Source organism: Carassius gibelio, chromosome B7 (assembly GCF_023724105.1).
Source record: "Carassius gibelio isolate Cgi1373 ecotype wild population from Czech Republic chromosome B7, carGib1.2-hapl.c, whole genome shotgun sequence".
Taxonomy (NCBI): domain Eukaryota; kingdom Metazoa; phylum Chordata; class Actinopteri; order Cypriniformes; family Cyprinidae; genus Carassius; species Carassius gibelio.
In genome coordinates, this window is record NC_068402.1 from 42,182,843 (window position 1) to 42,201,968 (window position 19,126).

Sequence of the window (19,126 nt, forward strand, 5' to 3'; positions counted from 1 at the left end):
CCCCTTGACTTGCAAGACAATTTTCTGTGGAGGATAACATTTTATGAAATCAATTTAACAAAGGCATCAGTTAATTATTAGAGATAGGGCTGGGACAAACTATTATTTTTTAAACTATTAATCTAGCGATTATTTTTTCGATGCATCGATTAATCTAACGATTAATTTTTTCAGACCGATTCGATTTCGATTATCTCCCCATTAATTGACTACAAACAATTTATACATGTTGATTTACATATCTGAATGAAAAAAACATGAATTCCTTAACATTGCAATATATGTTTATTGCTCTTAAAATTACAATATAAAAGACTGACTAAGAATGCATTACTTTGCACTTGTATAGAGATAGCATTCAATAAAACCTTGAAGCCTTGAAAACACATTGCTTACTGAAACAAGCTTACTGAACACATAGGGCCTAGCTTACTGAAAAAAAGTTCTTCTTTCAGATGAAAATAACAACAACTTGATGTCTAGCATTCAATAAGTTTAGAGCAATTGAAATAATACAGTAACCAATGTAAACTTGAGGGCTTTAAGCTAATACAGAGTGCTTTTCCAAAAAAAAAAAAAATAATAAAAATTACCAGTGGGAGCCAGCAGCCTGTCACGGAGAAAAAAAAATCTCAGAATGCTCCACGTGAAACTTTGGCATTCCGCCCTTTTTCTATCGTGTCTAATGATTTTGATTAATATGAACAAGGGAGAGAGAGAGCAAGAAACGCTCGTATTGTTTGAAAACTGTGAGTGTGCGCGTACAGCCGGGGCTCTCTCTCGTAAGTGCCCTGTCAGGAGCAGTGATCAAATAAGGCTTTGACAGCCGCCAACAAAAAGATCAATGCAGAAAAACCCCTGGATTGGTTATATAACGTTGGACAGAATGTTGATCCGACCATCGCGTATATTCAGCACACATAAGGTAAACGTTTTGCAAACGTTTTTTAGAGAAATAAAAACAGGTCGACGGATCGATGCGCATATTTTGCGTCAACGTATTTTTTGCGTCGACGTCATTGATGACCTTGACGCCTTGTCCCAGCCCTAATTAGAGAAAGTTTGTTAATACACTTTTGAGTGATTCTGAGAATGGAACATTGATGAATCATGATAAAATTCGAATTGGATCTAAACATTCATGTTCAAAATTATTCAACCCCTCTTTGTGCAGAATCTTTTATTCTTTAAAATCACCAATAAACGCTGTCTGTAAGTGTTTAGAAGCTTCTGTCACCTCTCTACTACAGTTTTGGCCCATTCCACACCTGAAAAAGCTTTCAGATCACTGATAATCTTTGGTTTTCACATTGCAACTGCTTTCTTCAAATTCAACCAGATATTTGAAATGAGAATTACGCCTGGAGACTGAACAGGTCACTCAAGTACATTCTATGACTGATCCCTGAACCAAGCAGTAGTAGATTTGGATGTGTACTTTGGTATGACTGGCCTGCAGGAAAGTCCATTGATCATCAGCTTCAGTTTTTGCACCAAAGGCATCACAATTCTTGTCAAAATGGCCTGACACTTTAAAGAATCCATGATGTCCTTCATACAGTCATGATTTCCACTTCCTTCTACAGTAAAGAAACCCCATAACAGGACTGATCCACCTCCAAGTTTGAGGATGGAGATGGTGTTCTTCTGCTTATGAGCTTTGTCTTTTTTGCAGCAGACATACCGCTGATCCATGGGTCCAAAAAAGTTCCAGTTTGGTCACATCACTCCATATAACATTCCTCCAGAGCTCCACAAGTTTACACAAATGAATTTTATCAAGTTCAAGTTGTCCTTTGTTCTTCTTGATCAAGAGTGGTATTCTACAAGGTGTCTCAACATAAAGGCAATACTTGTCTAGTGATCTTCTTACACACTGCTTTGAAATGGTTTTCCTCCTTTCATCGGGTCATCTTGCAATGTATTATTAAATGTATTCAAATATATAAAATATTAGAAATAAAAAGGGAAAATAATATATTACAATAAATCACAATATATTCTAAGAAATATATTGGTAAATATATTTTCCTTTCGTAAGGGTTAGCCTTTCTAAAGTACTATGATATTTATTCTCTTTAGCTTTTGTGAGATCTCTGTTGACATTTTTGCTACTAAACGTCAACACATGCATGGGCTAACTGTATGTGTAACGGCTCAAGCTAATTCTGCTTTTAATAGAGTTTCTAAAAGCTTAATTGTGTTTTGAGACTGTTTTATTCCCCACCATGCAAATAATTGATTTAAAAACAGCTGTTGTAAAAAATGTTGAATAGGGGTTGAATAATTATGACATAGCAGTATTACAAAAAAATCTTATAAGTCAAAAGTATCACATTATATATTGACAATATCACTTTTAATATGCCAGTGAACTGTTATAGATACAATTTTGATTTTATCCTGGATCTTCAGAAAAGCTTGTATTTGTAAAGTACTCCAGTCTCTAGGGGGTTGAGTAATTTTGATTGCAACTGTAGATGGATCCTTCCTCCAGAAGTAATGGGAGAGGGGGATCCTCTGTCTGGTCAGGCTCTATGGAGACAGGAAAGGTTTTAGCAGGGATACATGGAAGGTGGAGTGAATTCTATATTGTGGAGGGAGTTGGAGCTTGGTGACAGGATTGATCTGTTCCAAGATTGTGAAAGGGCTGACGAATCTGGGACTAAGTTTCCTGCAGGGCAGGCACAATCTGATGTCCCTGGTGGACAGCCATACCTTCTGCCCAGGCTGGTAGGTCTGAGTGGGTGCCCTACGAAGGTCGGCTGCCATCTTCTGTCTGCGCACTGCCTGTTGGAGATGGTGGTGAGCCTCTTCCCAGACTCTCTCGCTCTCCCGGAACCAGTTATCTACAGCGGGAACATCAGAGGGGTGGGGCCTGGTAACTGAGTACGCATTGCAAAGGTGTCAGCCCTGTGGATGGTTGGCGGAAGAAGTTCTAGGCGTACTCGGCCCAGCCCAAGAAGTGGTTCCAGGAGTCCTGGAAAAGGTCCTGAGAAAATGTCTTTTCTCCTGTATTCCGCTCCGTTTGATTGGGGGTGGTAACCAGAGGACAGGCTTACGGTCACACCTAGGAGACTCTTTGATATATATCGGAGCAGCAGGAGGGACTTCTGCGGCGACTGGTGGAGAAGACCATTGAATTGGTCTGGCAATACGTTGAGTGGGTATTATATTTTCAGGCTCATCCATACCGTCTTCGGGGCTGTGGGGTCGAGAAAGGGCATCAGCCTTGATGTTTCAAGGACCGGGTCTGTAAGAGACCGAGAAATTGAATCTGGTGAAGAAGAGTGCCCATCTGTATTGGCGGCGATACAGATGTTTGGCTTTCCTAAGGTATTGTAAATTCTTATGGTCTGTGAGGATGGTGAATTGATATGAGCTGCACCCTGTAGCCAGTGTCGCCACTCTTCTAGTGCTAAATTGATGGCCAGGAGTTCACGGTTTCCAATTTTGTAGTTTCACTCCGCCGGGAAGAGCTTCCTTTAGAAGAAGGCACATGGATGGAGTCGAGGAGGGGAGCCCTGCCGCTTGGAGAGTACCACTCCTATTCCAGTGGTGGAGGCATCCACTTCAACCATGAAGGGGTGTTCTGGATCCAGATGTACTAGGAGGGGAGTGGTTGTGAAAGCTTGTTTCAGGGTGGTGAAGGCTTCGTTGGCGGCTGGAGTCCAGGACAGAGACTTGGGTTTGTTACGGAGGAGATTCGTTATGGGACTAGTGATGGTGCTGTAATTCTTGATGACTCGATGATAGAAATTGGCGAAACCTAGGAAGTGCTGGAGTTATTTGATGGTGGATGTTTGTGGCCAGGAGGTGATTGCTTCAATCTTCCCCTCGTCCATGTGGATTCCGGTTTCAATGATTATATTGCCCAGGAAGTGAATGGAGGATTGATGAAACATACATTTTTCAGCCTTAAGGAAGAGGTGGAATTGTTCGAGTTTGGAGAGGATGGTCCTTACATGCACGCAATGTTCATCAAGGCTCCGTGAGTAGATGAGGATGTCGTTAATATACACAATCACAAATCGGTTGAGATACTCCCGGAGCACTGAGTGCATGAAATCCTGAAAGATGGAAGGGGCGCTGACTAGGCCATACGGCATGGCCTGGTATTTGTAGTGGCCAGTAGGGGTCACAAATGCCGTTTTACATTTGTCCCTTTTGTGAATGAGGATGAGATTATAATGCACTGCTTAGGTCTAGATTGGTGAATATGGTGGCTCCTCTGAGCTGTTCCAGGGTGTCAGTGACGAGGGGAAGAGGATACCGGAACTTGACTCTTATCTGATTTAGTGCACGAGGAGAAAGAAAGGGTTTGTTCTTCTTGATGTATAAAGCAAATCTGCAGGATCGGACAGTTTTAGTAATGTGGTCTGGGAAAGTCAGTTGATCATCAATCATAACTCCAAGGCTTCTAGCTGTTTTTAAAGGAGTTATGGTTGATGTGCCTAACTTGAAGGTGAAATTGTGATGAAACGATGACCTCATCAAATTGTGATGAAACTATGAAATTTTGACTACACTATTCGGGGAACAGACATAGTCTTAATAGATTGGACAGCCCAAGTACTTCTATCATCTAAGCAGGTATAACAAAAGCCATCATAGCACTTATTTGAGAATTGGTTTACTAGTCATATGGAGCATAGCGTCCGTAAGATGTTATTCAACAGGAGTTCTGCTCCGACTCTGCTGGGATGCAGGCCATCAGCGCGAAAAAGCATAGGACACCCCAGAAAAGGTTCCAATTATTAACAAAGGGCAGTTTCTGTTCTTTAGACCATGACAATAACCATTCATTTAAGGCAAAAAGTTTACTGAACCTTCTGTGTCCTCATCAATTTAACTTAGGCTAATGCAGCACGGACGTCTTGGACGATGGAGTCTTGGATGAACACAGTGTCGCATTCCGTCTCGCGGAGGGGAGCGAAGTGGTTCCGGGTGGAGATCTTGAAGACTGGAGGTGGCAGAGGGGGAGTAGTCACCAACAAGGGCCTGGCTTGCATCCTATATAATAAATAAAAAGTAGGGGTGCTCCGATCATGATCGGCCGATCGTTATGCGCATCTAGTCAGTAAAGCCGGTTATCTAATCAGCGGTTAATTCCATCAGGTGCGTGATTTCACATAGAGCAGCTGTTACTACACAGAGTCATTGTTAATAGAGAAGATGCGCAAATCCAGTTAATTTTCAGCGTTTATTGGCGCATCTTCTCAGTTAACAACGGCTCTGTGTAGTAACAGCTGCTCTATGTGAAAACACGCACCTGATGGAATTAACCGCTGATTAGATAACCGGCTTTACTGACGAGATGCGCATTAACGATCGGCCGATCGTGATCGGAGCACCCCTAATAAAAAGAAAATAGAATACAAAAAGTTTAGAAAGTTTTTTTTTCAGAATAGAATTAGAATAGTGAGTGCTAAAGTTAGAGGGACAAATAAAGATGGAAGAGATATGTTCCACCAGGAGGGAACATTTAATTTAAAAGTCCATAAAATTTACTTCTTGTGCTTCTTTGGGAGGGCACAATCAAACGACATTCACTTGCAGAATGCAAGCTTCTAGAGGGCACATAAGTCTGAAGTGATGAATTTAGGTAAAGGGGTGCAGAGCTAGTGAAGGAGTTAATATTAATACATTATAATTAATTAATGTTTAAATACTTTTAATCTTAGTATTTTTTGTAGGTTCAAAATACAAAAAAATACTTTTTGTCAACCTCTTTATTCAACTGCATCGACAAGTTTACAAAAATACTAAAAACTAAAATTACTAAGATTAAAATTATTTGAATACAAAATACATTAGACTTTTCTCTAGGGTATTTAAATACAAAATACTATTTAAAATACATGTATTTTAAATACTGCCCATCCCTGCAGGAAAACAGCAGTTTAATAAGGAATTTGATACATTATGTATTTAGAAAATTGCAATACACTGCAATTCTGAAACTTATCCAGATAAAATGATTTAGACAAGCTCAGAAAGTCAAAAAGTGTTAGATGGTGCCCCGTATTGTTGTTGTTATATGTTATCTCATAACTCGTTTAATCGATAATTAAACGATAACAGCTCAAAACGACCTTACATATGACATAGAAAGTACACAGATACAACGTGAGATCTAAAAAGGATGTGCAAGACAAAAGCCCTGCTGTCGTTAGTGGGAGAGGCTGTCCTTTGTTGTCAAGTTGGATTGCACCAGCTTTTCTCTTTCGCCACCTACACAGAGAACCAACCTACCCAATCATACGTATCATACGTATGATGTACTCTGAAACTGATTCCAATAGCGGCACTTCGGCTTTCTATCGTAAAGTCAGAATCATTTTAACGAGTCGGTTCGTTCGAACTTTTAATTCTACTGAAACAAATCAAAATGAACACAACCAAGTCCACAATTCGAGCGCTTTAAAAAGCGAATCGATTCTCTCAAATCAACACAAAGAACCAGTTCAAAACTCGGTTGGTTCGCTGTTCGAACAGCACTACTTCGGCTTCCGTAGCTGAAATTATCCTTACTACACTTTCTTCCAGGCATTTATCGTTAAATTTTCCTTTCCTTTTCCTTTCCAAAAGAAACGCATATTTTAACGCGAGTCAGGTAACGTACAACTACACCCGGAAGGAAGGAGCAAAGGACTAAAACACGCCTGGTCAGCATAAATGAATCCGCTGTTAGGGACATTTTTAACGTGATCTGTCATGGTTGATAGTTAGCCCGTACGCTACCAGGGTATAGCTCGCTTTAAATGTTTTATTTTATTTTTATTTTATTTTTTTGCAATATAGTGGTAACGAGATCAGCTCAAATGTGAACAGTCGCACTTGATGAACTGCGATCTTCACTGCAGTTGCGGACTACCTCACAGTTGAATCGAAGTTGGAAATACGGAAATAACAGCCATTTATGGCCCACATCATGAACAATTAATGTTAGCTGTAGTGTTAAAATACCATATATCGCCGTTTTGTTTTGAAAGGTATTAAAGTGTATGGTTTGTTCGCTCGTCTATCAAAAGTGGAGATTAATATCTAGGTCGTGTGCGAAGATTAGTGTTCACAGCAGGATGTCAAAGGGATTTGTGAGCTGAGATAATAACAAAAACAAAAACATGTCATTCTCCATGTCATAACGTGTAAAATTTCGCTTTATAAAAGAAATCAGTGTGTTGAAATTTCCTGTAACGTACATAATCTAGATGTTTGTACATTGGAAAAGCAGGCTGTCAAAATCACTTTACTGATCAAATACTCTAGAAATCAGACACATCATGTCAGGGGAAAGTAGTGGTAGTGGCGAGGACTCCGACCAAGAAACCCGCCGTAAAGTTTGCACCGTTAAACACGAGATCACTAATGGTAAGTTAGTTGACTGAAAGATTTCACCTGGTGTGTTTTGTTTTCTTTACAAAAGTGGTCGTACTAGGTCTTGGTTATGCTCATATGTATTTTGATTTGTATCATGACATTTAATTATTAATTAATTTATTTAATTAATTTATTACATTTAATCATGTACCATGATATTTAAATGGAACTTAAAGGTACTTCAAAATCATGCTGTGCAATGGTGTGTTGTGAGCGTAATATTTCTCATATTTGGCTCTTTTTACTCTTAAGTACTGTGGATATTTAAAAAAAGAATTGGTATGGCATCAATTATCTTGGTATGATATTATTATTATCATTTTCCTATTACTTGGTATTTCAAATAATACCCATAAAAACATTGTAATAATATGGTACGTTTTGTCACAATTTTTGTCAGTTTCCTTCTGAGAAACTTTGCAATTAACAGATTGCATTAAACAAAACTGTTGGTTTATTTAGCTGCGAGTGGTACCATATTTGTTTCAAGTCGCCATATCTGTTTTTAATGATACATATCAGTCAGATTATTTTTCCAGTGTAAACCAATTTCTTTTTCTGTGCTTGGTTTTAGAAGAAAAAAAATATTGCACCCTTTCTTTTCTAATATCTCTAATATTAGATGGAACTGGAAAATATATATTTGGGGTTGCGCAAATGTCTATTGCATCGGCATGTACTGTGTACTATATCATATGTATTTGAAGTAGTAATGAACTCGTGTGTGTGTGTGTGTGTGTGTGTGTGTGTGTGTGTGTGTGTGTGTGTGTGTGGATTTAAGTGGTTGAGAGTATGATTTTTGTTGTTGTTGTGTATATTCACTGTTTATCCCCTCTCAGCAAACCTCACAGGATACACTGAGAAAGTTGGCATGCAGAACTTTGAACTTCTCAAAGTGCTTGGCACTGGAGGTGAGAGCACTGCTTTGAACTTACAAAAGTATTTCTGTTGCATGCTACAGTCTGTCTTTATTTGTTTTGTCCATCCATCCCGTAAAGGTCATTGGAAATATTTATACTTGCCTGATTCAGAAAGCAAGTAGTAGATCTAGCACATTTTTCCCATTGACCTTGTTGACATTTCGAGGTAAACAAGAACACCTTTATGAGATTACAGTCCACAATTTCTCTGAAAAATGGGCTGTACACTTTTCAGTTTTTCAGGGTAATAATCAGCTAGACCACTAGAGACACCAGACAGCTGTAATCAGACCTAGTTTATGCTAGGGGTGGCATGGTTCGCTGAAAAAAACCTGTACCGTTCGGTTCACCCCACACGGTTCGGCACGCGCTGGGACCGCGGTTCAAATTAAATCTGACAAAGCATCTGTAATATGATTAGCATGTAAAACTGAACGTAGGCCTGCTGTATCAGTGCATTCTCTTAAAGTGACAGTCTTTATATTAATCGAACAGCAACAACAAAGAAAACTTTCACTGCTCTTGATTAAAAAGCTTTTATAACTTTAATAAAGAATAATCTTTAATTTATACAGTCCATTATGCAATGCTGTTTTACATTTGATTATTTATTCAATTTCTGTACCTAAAAACGTATACTATACCTTCCTAAAAAAAGGAAAATCACTGTTTATTGTTTGTATCTTTACTCTATTGTATTTATTTGTGCTGTTGGTTTTAGTTGGATAGAATATTCTTCTTCTTTTTTTTATTAGAAAGTATAGTTTTTCATAAACATAGCATGTACCGAAAACCGTGACTCTAAAACTGTGAAACAAACTGAACCGTGCCACCCCTATTTATGCTCAAACAGTTTGTGTATGTTTAATGTTGACTTATTAACAACATATGAAATTACAAGAATCATTTGAGTAATAATTGTATACTTTTGCAATTCATAATAATACAAAAAAAAAGTATCTGGTTTACTAAGCATATGTAATTGCAATTAAGATTTTCATATGCTGGTTTGCATGTGTGGCTCTTTGGGTTGTTTGAAACATAGTTTAAGTGCTTTAAGCACTGAAATTACTCATGCTGCTTGGTTGAGTTGTCTCTTTAAATAGCTACATCTCTGTTTTTCCCTCTCTTTATCAGCTTACGGGAAAGTGTTCCTGGTCAGAAAAATCAGTGGCCACGATAAAGGCAAACTCTATGCCATGAAGGTTTGCGCCATTTCTTATCACACTTTAATATTTGCTTGTCCTTTAGTTAGTAAAAACAAAAATATGCACTTAAAGGGTTAGTGACTTTCTTCTTTAAGACGAATCCAATCGGTCTTACATTGAAAATTGACCTTGCTCTACCAAACCTTTCAATGGGTAAATGGGGTGTTTGTTTTCAATGTGAAATAAAATGCGCACGTCTGTCATAAAACATTCCCCACACAGCTCCGCTGGGTGATTAAAGACCCACTGTACCGAATTCATGCGCTTTTGTATGATAAATATCCAGATTTCAAACTTAATAAACACTTGTTTTTCCTCACTTCTGCTGACTGTGGGACACGGAAGATGGATGTCTTAGTATGTCATTGCTGCACGGTTAGTGATGAGTGTGGAGAGAGAACAAAGCAAAATGCAGGTCACGAATTAGAAGCACAAAACGAGGATTTGTAAAGAAAAACATCTGCTCCTACATTTCCCAGAGGCGTGCACGCGACGCATACATCTTATGCCTGCAAGTCTTCTGCGTCCCACAGTCAGCAGATGTGGGAACCCTTTAAGTGCAAAAGTGTTTATTACATTTAAAATCTGGATATTTATCTTACAAAACATATGGATTCACTACAGTTGGCCTTTTTTCACTCCCGGAGACATGTGAGGGTCATTTTATTACACATGAGCGCACTTTATTTTACATCTTCTGAACTGTTGACAACAAACACCCCACCCCGCTTACCCAATTGAAAGGCTTGGAAGAACAATTTTTAATATAACTCCGATTTGAAACCTCTGAAAGAAGAAGGTCACATACACCTAGGATGCTTGAGGGTGAGTAAAACATGGACACATTTTCATTTCACGAGTTCACATTTACTCATAATTAAATAAAGGTTTAAGCGTATTTGGCGTGCTGTCCGGGGAGAGAGTTCCGGGGAGAGGGGTCTGAGCTCGGAGGCCGGCCCAGCCCAGGCAGGCCAGGCACTCTCAAACGCCGGCATCACCGTTCCTCGCCGGCTAAACATGGTGGAGTTACAAGCCCTCTACGTATCCCTCCAGGCGAGGGCGCCACCGCCAATATCCACTCCTCCATCTACAGCCAAAGACAAAACAGTCTGTTTTTTTTTTTTTTTTGAAGGCTCCTGTGGGAGATGCTGCTGCTGTGGCAGTGAGGAAATACGTAAAGGCTCCTGCGGGAGCTGACACTGCTGCGGTAGTGAGGAGATACGTAACGGCTCCTGCGGGAGCTGATAATGCTGCGGTAGTGAGGATATACGTAAAGGCTCCTGCGGGAGCTGATACTGCTGCGGCAGTGAGGAGATGCGTAAAGGCTCCTGCGGGATCTGACACTGCTGCGGCAGTGAGGAGATACGTAAAGGCTCCTGCGGGAGCTGATACTGCTGTAGCAGTGGGGGAGATATATAATGGCTCCTGAAGGAGCAGGGTGCTGTTGGAATGGGAAATGGAGATGGCTAGGGAAAAAACGGGTGGCTGATGAGGGTTTGGTGGGCTTTCTTGAGATTTAAGTGGTCTGATCGGATGTAGCTCTTAAAAGCTTCTGATGACCAGCGACCGAGTGTTTGGATCTGATGTTGGGAAAGGCCATTTTGAGCCACTGTGGTGGCTGCACCGATTCTGAAGGAATGGCTGGAGAAATCGTCAGATGAGATGCCGGACAGACGTAAGACAGATTTTAAGTGTTTTTGGAACCAAAAACGGGAGACAGGGCGGCTACAGTCATTTGTGAAAAGAGGGTCGGAAAGGGATTTAGCTTGGGCTTTCCTGAGCTGGAGGAAGGCTAGGAGAGTTTGGTATTGGAGAATAGGTGATTGAAGGTTAAAAATATAGATAAAGTAGCCCTTCATGGTCTGATCTGTTTTACTTCGCTTTATATGAAATGACATGGCATCATTGTCCAGGACTGCTACATCAGAAATGGTGGGGTGGATATTTGGTTTAAAGCTGGAAGTGGTAGTGAGCTCTGAGCATCTGAGAAAGCCAAAGAAGGCTAGGATAAACATGGCATCTAGCGTTCGAGCAGTGTGGATGGAATGGTAACCTTTGCGAAGCATAGAAATGCATTTAGTCAGGATTTCAAAGGTTATGGGCTGCCTGGAGTCTGGGCGCGTGGGATGGGCTCTTTGAATGCCTTTGATGAGAAGGGAGGTCTGTGAATTGGCAATTTAGGGTGAGGGTGAACAAAATATGAGTTTATGGAAAAATTGGATTCCACTTAGATAGCTTTTGATGGAGCTGACTTGGAGGGTTTTGTTAATGTTGAGGTGTGATATAAATGAGGTGATGGAAAGTAGGGAAAAATCAGGGAATAGTAGATTATAGGCGGAGTGGAATTCTTTAAAGCATTTCCATGCTGTGAAGTATGACTGCAGGGTACTGGGGGAAATGGCTAGGAGAATAGAATTTCTTGAAGTTTCAAGAAGGGGTCTCAGAAGATGATTCAGAGGAATATTAGCTCTGAATAAGGAGGCACTGGGGTTGGGAATGGTTCCGCCTGCGAATCCTCCGAAACCGGTGGAGGGGGCGGCGTCGGTAAATAATTGGATGTCGGTTGGGGATGAAACCAAATCACTGTAAAAGAAAGATAATCCGTTCCATTGATTAAGGAAGGATATCCACAAACTGAGCTCGTCGCGGCATGGATTGGTTATGAATAATCGGTCCTCTAGCTCGTGAACGGAGGACGCGAGAGAGAGGAGGTGAGAGACGAAAGGGCGGCCTTGAGGGATTATGCGCATCGCGAAATTTAGATGACCGAGAATGGATAGCAGCTCACGTTTGGAGCAATTTGGATTTGCTAATAGAGTGGAAGCCACCAGAATGGTTCTGTCGATTTTTTCCTGGGGTAGAGAAGCTTGACATTTTTGTGAATCTAGGTTGATTCCCAAAAATGTGATGGAAGTGCTTGGACCTGACGTTTTTTTCCTGTGCGAGGGGAATCCCGAGCTCTGCAAAAACCTTTTGAGTTGTCATAAGGTTTGCTGCTGGGATGGAGTCAGGCAGTGATATGATTAAGAAATCGTCTAAGAGGTGAATTAAATTGGGTACGGCGTAATTGTTGGAAAGGATCCAGCAAATTACTTCTGACAACATGTCGAAAATCTTTGGGCTGCTTCTGCAGCCGAACGTGAGGCGGACGGAAAAGTAAAATTTATTTCTCCATAGACGCCAAATAAGTGGCAAAAATCTGGGTGGATGGGCATCACTTTAAACGCAGAGGTGATGTCGACTTTGGCCATCCAAGCGCCGCGTCCTGCGTCTTTGATCATAGTGATGGCTTGGTCGATGTAGTGGTAGTGAAGAGAAAATTCATCGAGTGGAATGAGACTGTTAATGCTCGGGAGCGGGGAATTATGTGGGGAAGAAAGATCGATGATGAGGCGTTTTTTACCAGAGCATTTTCTGGTTGCTACGTCTATGGGGCTGACGCGGAAGATGTTGAAGGGGGGAACTGAAAAAGGGCCGGTCATGAAATCAGCGTCTATTTCTTTCTTAATTAACAGGTCAACTGTTTCGGGTTCCATGAGAGCGGACTGAATATTGGGGCATATGAGGCTTTGGGAGGGGAGACTTTCGACCCCGGGATGAAAACTGTGTGAAAGGCCCGACAGTAGATAGTTAGAAAAATCTGGGTTGGGGTGATGGAGCAATTTGGAAGATAGGCGAAAAATATTTACAGGAGTCGATAAGTATTGTTTTTCATTTTTATTGACATTTTTTTGTACAGGACAAATCAAGCGGGCGTGAACGCCGCCGCAAAAGTCGCAAATATGCATGAACCGGCAGCGTTGTCTTGAGCACCTGCTGGCATTGAAGCTGATGCAGAGTTGCCTATCAGAGAAAGAAGGGGGGGGGGCGGCGATTAGACGAATTGGGGAGGGAACGATTGGTTGGGAAATTTGGTACATAGCTGGTGGACTTGGGCTGGGATGGTTCGGCACAGGGAGGAATGGATGGGTTGACAAAAGGGCATGTTATAGAGGAGTGTGCGATGGATCGGCATACTGCGCATGTGATATTATTGCAGCCTAAAAATACCCGATTGTGAAGTTCAGTGTCCAAAGCTCCCCAATAAGGACACTGATTCCACTGAGACACTCGGATGAGGCATTTTGCCGAGAATAATTTATGGTAGGTGTAGAAATGGGAACCCCTGTATGATAACGCGAGCTCGGTGATTATTGTGAGATAGTCGCTGAGCTCGCATCTCCTTTGTGAAAAAGAGGAACAGATTACTTCGGAGTAGCGATTGAAGGCGATGGCGAATTCGGGAAATGAAAGAATACGGGACTGAATGTGAGCGGTGTTTTTTAGAGTGAGTGAGAACTCGCCGCAGACAATTTGGCGGTCGGAGGATGCGGGCAAAATAGGAGACAGGAGAGAAAAAAGATCTATATCCGCACCTGAGAGAATTTGGCTCCGAATGTTACTGGAGACGGGTGTAAGGTCCAAGGCTGGGGCGTTTAGTGGCATGGGTAGGAGCTTAGCTGAGGACAGGGAGAAGGATGAACAGGCATAAGAGATGGAGGAAGGAGTAACAGCTGACGGAACCACCTGCGGAAGCCGGCTCGCTCTTGGAACGGTTGCGGGACCTGCACGGGAAGAGAGCCCAGGAAAGAGAGGGGTAATAATGGGTGCTGGAGTCTGTGCCATGAGTGGAGGCGAGGAACATGTTATCAAAAAGCGAGGGAATGGTGGATGTTGGGGCTTTTGCCATTTGCTGAGGCGGCCTCGCCCTAGAGCTGGATGGCGGGGCTGGGGGCCATGGGTAGGGGAGAGGATTAAGGGTGGGAAAACACTGGGACTGGGAGTAAGACTGCGCTGATAGCAGAGGCGTGCTCGCGCTATCTTGGCGGCTTGTGCAGGCGTGCGCCTGTGTGTCGTCTGGAGGATCTGCTGGCCGACGTTCGGAGGATCGAAGGTCTTTGTGCTGCATCTGACGTTTGGCCCCGGCTTGCCGGAGGCCTTTTGTTTCGGCCTGAGGAACGGGACTCCGTCCTTGAAGGTTTTGCCGTTGGATCGGGCTGGGAATAAGGAGCATAGCGGCCCCGATTTGTTTTGTCTTTGGCTTTAGATGGAGGAGTGGATATTGGCGGTTGCGCCCTCGCCTGGAGGGATACATAGAGGGCTTGTAGCCGGCGAGGAACGGTGATGCTGGCGTTTGAGAGTGCCTGGCGTAGACTTGTCAGTGTCCATTTCTCCGTGGCTGGAGTGGAGGAGAGAGCTGAGGCATGAGAGGATGCTGGTGACGGTGGCTGACGCCTGGAAGGTGAAGTGGAATCCCTACGTCTGGAGGTTTGAGCGGTGGTAATGTGGGAAGATCTGCGACCCCGCGGTGCAGCCGCTGGCTCAGTAGGAGCGTCTTGCGGGGCGTTGGTGTCCCGAACTTCGGCTGTGGACGCATGCGGAGCTGCGTCGTGAAAGGTGTCCTCATCATCAGAGGATGATTCGGTCTCAGACATGCTGCGGCGTTTCGATGCGTAAATTCTGGAAATCGAGAGATAGCGAAGGAAGGACTTACTTGATTATTTATAGGCGTTTTCCTCTTGAGCTGATTGGTAAACTATGTAATTGCTAATGATGAACTGGCCGTGTTAATTATCCGTGCATGTTCCTCCTGAAATTTGTTTGAGAAACTTCCCTTTTGGGTGAACTAACCTTTTTAAAGGTGTGTGGTTAAAGGGGTCATATGATGCAATTAAAAATGTTCCTTTCTCTTTGTAGTGTTACAAGCATAACTTGGTGCATAAAGAAGATCTGTAAAGTTCCAAAGACTAAAGTCTCAAATCCAAAGAGATATTCTTTATCAAAGTTAAGACTGCCATGCCTCCCTAAAACAGCTCGTTCTAACATGCCCCCACATCTCTACATCACTATGTGTAAATGTTTGTCTAATGCCTCCAAAATGTTCACGCAAAGAAAGAAGGCATGGTTTCAGTAACCGCAGTTAGTGATGAAGCAGCCATGTTAGGGAGATGCTCTAGGCGAACGCAAAAGCACTTTATTTGGCCTTCCGAAAGTAGATGCATTTAGGAATCTTTTAGATTACTTACAACAGGACAGCAACACATTTTATGGATGACCGTTTTGTGAACCTAGGAAAGGAGGTAATTCTGACTTTGCTATGGACAATCTGGCTCTTCTGAATCTTCTGAATCAGATACTGTTTTGTTATTAGTTTAAGTATTTGCTATTGACTGTTCAAATGCGGAGTTTTGCGACGAGAGAGAGGGTGACAAAGAGGAGTCAGCTGTCTTAACTGTCCGTGGCATAGGAGACATAGGAGCTTCATCACTGTTCTTTCTGAGAATAGCTATGGGAGCTGTTCCTCTATCGGGCTTGAACTGATGGAAAAACTAAGGACATTATTCACTGTCTTTACATTTATTTTGTAAGATTGCGATTATGGAAAGGGGTGTTACATTTCTGGTGAGTGCTTGTGGTGTTCGGCCAAACACAATGCACTGGGTCAGTTGGCCAATCAGAGCAGACTGCGTTTGTCAGAAAAAGGGAGAAAACGATGCGTTTTAGATAGGCGGGGCGTAGAGGACCTACAATAATGTACAGTATTTGAAAAATAATGTGTTTTTTTTGAACATTAAAGCATACCAACATATTCTGGTACACCAAATGCACAAAATAATTATCTATTAAAAAAGCATCACAAGACCCCTTTAATATGAAGAACTGTGGATTTTTTTAAAACATAAATTTGCCATTGTGCCCTGATTCTTCGAATAGCAAACTCCAATATTTACTATTGGGCTAATAAAATCAAAACAAAGAGAGAGTTTAATTATTTTTTTTTGCTATTTCTCAAAATAATGTTTCTTAATGAAATTATTTTATGATCTCTTTCCCTGTAGGTTCTGAAGAAAGCAGCCATTGTTCAGAAGGCAAAGACTGCTGAGCACACTAGAACAGAGCGGCAGGTACTGGAGCACATCCGCCAGTCACCCTTTCTGGTCACCCTCCATTACGCCTTTCAGACGCAAACCAAACTGCATCTCATACTAGGTAAGCACAGGATACAGACGTCATCCTGATTCTCTTGTGCGTGCTGTTTTATGGATGGCATCTATATCATAGTTGTGTTTCAAGTAGGACTGGCGTGCAATCATCCAGCAGCAATGTTAATTTCGACAGCAAATTTTGATTGAATTTTAGTCAAAACTAAAATTTTGATTTAGTTGTAGTCAAAACTAAAACTAATTTTAGTCTTTGGACTAAAATGCCATTTAGTTCCATCCATATTTTAGTAATCTGAATTGTTTTAGTCTAGTTTTAGTCAGCTATACATCATAAAACTTTAGTCGACTAAATCTACAGTAGATTTAGTTGTCTAAAATTAGATGGGTTCTTGTTACAGCGTGATGCATTTATTATTTTCTAACATTTCCAAACTCATATGTTCTCTGAGAAAACATATCAATGATATTAAGGTTTGAATATGGAATATAGACCCAGATTTAACTACTGTGACACATAACGTCTTTATCTCAAAATTAAATAAAACCACTTCTCATAAAGAAACAAGAATATGGTCCTCTTTTCAATGAAAAAACAAATGGTTATATATATTATTTGAACTTGTATTCAACAGCCAGACATTTATTTATAGCAGACATATTTATTTATATACATTAAACGGTTAGTTCACCCCAAAATGAAAATTAGCCCATGATTTACTCACCCTCAAGGCATCCTATGTGTATATAGCCTTCTTTCAGATGAATCCAATCTGAGTTTTATAAAAAATTGTCCTGGCTCTCCCAAGCTCTGAAAAGGCAGTGGGCAGGTGTTTTTGTTCAACAGTCCAAAATATGTGCAATAAAGCGTATCCATCCATAATAAAACATGCCTCACACGGTTCTGGGGGGTGAATGAAGGCCTCCTGTAGCTAATTGATGCATCTTTATAAGAAAAAAAAAAATCCTTATTTGAAATGTTATAGGCACTCTTCTCTTACTTCCGATGACTGTCATATGTGCAAGCCGTTCTGGGCAGATGACATTGGACAGGGGTGTCCAAACTCAGTCCTGGAGGGCCAGTGTCCTGCAGAGTTTAGATCCAACTTGGCTCCACACACTTGCCGCAAAGTTTCTATTGTGCCTAGTAAGCTTGATTAGTTCAGGTGTGTCTGATTGGGGTTGGAGCTAAACTCTGCAGGACACCAGCCCTCCAGGAATGAGTTTGGGCACCCCAGACGTAGAACGTATGCGTAGTGCTTAAGTTCACTGTAGTGTTTGGCTGCTGAAAAAAATTGTCCTACAATAAAAAACAAAAAAAAACTTCCAATGGTATGAGATGAGCACAGCTTTCACTCTCAACCAAACTAAGGGTGTATTCACACCTGTTTTGTTTGGCTCTATTGAATCAAGCTAAACTTTACAATATCATACTAAGTATAAACATAAATACATAAATAAATTGTGATAATAAACAAATGTGACTTACAGTCACCTGAAGAATAACACAAAATGTAATTAGAAATTAAATCAACAAAAAAGTTTCATTAACCCCTGGAATATGCTAGTCTTGCAAGATTGTTTACAGGATCAAAGGAAGCAAAGTTTCCTTACTTTAGCAAAGAAAAGCAAATCCTCATTTTATGCTTTTGATTTGTGACTTGGATTTTGATCTCCTCCCTGCTACTGCGTTCATCACTTCTCACTGGCGCATTGGCTATGTCTACATCCTGTGTCATCCGACCTGAACTGCTTCTGCATACAACATTTAGTTACATTTTAAATATGGATGTTTTTCTTACATAAATGCATCGTCTTGCCACAGGTTTCAGGTACAGATTCAACCCCCACGCTTTTGTAGCAGAAATGAGTCGAACCAGACAAATCAAAGAGTCTATCAGAGCTGTGTGCATTGAAACGAGAGCCGAACTCCTCAAGAAAAAGTAATACAGTTCTAGTGCCACAAGAACCAAGCAAGATAACCATAACATAAGCATAACTGCTTTTTATACATTATATATGGACCAGAATGAACTCAAAAAGACTTCTAAATGAATCGTTCCATTGCTTAACTCCATATTCATTTATGTGTAACCCACACATTTGACTATCATGTATAATCACTTATTGTGTATGTCTTTTGATTACTATAGGATACATAGTCATGTCTAGTATTGATATAATCGAATTTTCTTGCTTGATATTGTCCTGACAATCATTTATTTGTAAAATATATCATAATCATGTTATAGGAATCATGTCCAAAATTAGACCCTGTGAGGCAAGAACCACATGCTTGGTAAGATAAACAAATGATTTATGATACCCCAGACCCAAGGCCATATCTGATTAAGATTCTTAATTTTTGTTTGCAAAAAGCAAATTTATTTTCCTCAATACTTAAATTTTCATTTGCAAAACTTTATTTTCTTTTGCAAAACGTAATTTTTTTGCATATATATATACAGCGTTATTTTGACTCCCTAGATTAATCCTTATTAATTCAGTATAAAAAAAAAAGAAGTGAATGATTTTCTCTCTTTTTTTGTTGATTAATTACTGGTAAGAATACAGGCAACAAAATTAGGCTGCTGCCCCTTTAAAACTTACTGCACCGATTAAATATACTGGAGAG

The 19,126-nt window shown here is 40.9% G+C and overlaps 1 protein-coding gene across 3 annotated transcripts; it reads left to right on the forward strand.

Annotated features, from left to right (window-relative positions):
• The first annotated feature begins 6,442 nt into the window (after nucleotides 1-6,442).
• On the forward strand, nucleotides 6,443-19,088 carry LOC127961044 (ribosomal protein S6 kinase alpha-5). Of its 3 annotated transcripts, none has more exons than XM_052559972.1 (5): nucleotides 6,443-6,616; nucleotides 7,273-7,374; nucleotides 8,223-8,294; nucleotides 9,441-9,508; nucleotides 16,390-19,088. In XM_052559972.1, exons 2-5 carry the CDS (start codon nucleotides 7,287-7,289, stop codon nucleotides 16,567-16,569), a joined length of 408 nt encoding a protein of 135 aa, XP_052415932.1. In that variant the 5' UTR covers nucleotides 6,443-6,616; nucleotides 7,273-7,286; the 3' UTR covers nucleotides 16,570-19,088. The 3 variants fall into 3 exon arrangements, with proteins under 3 accessions (XP_052415932.1, XP_052415931.1, XP_052415930.1); XM_052559971.1 differs by having other exon boundaries at nucleotides 6,447-6,668; XM_052559970.1 differs by having other exon boundaries at nucleotides 6,458-7,374; nucleotides 16,390-16,731.
• Nucleotides 19,089-19,126: the final 38 nt, after the last annotated feature.

Excerpts from the sequence above, each read along its gene's own strand:
- LOC127961044 (XM_052559972.1), top strand. The coding sequence starts at position 7,287 with ATGTCAGGGGAAAGTAGTGGTAGTGGCGAGGACTCCGACCAAGAAACC. Across the intron at positions 7,375-8,222 it reads TAAACACGAGATCACTAATG|CAAACCTCACAGGATACACT; the intron begins GTAAGTTAGTTG and ends ATCCCCTCTCAG. Across the intron at positions 8,295-9,440 it reads CAAAGTGCTTGGCACTGGAG|CTTACGGGAAAGTGTTCCTG; the intron begins GTGAGAGCACTG and ends TCTCTTTATCAG.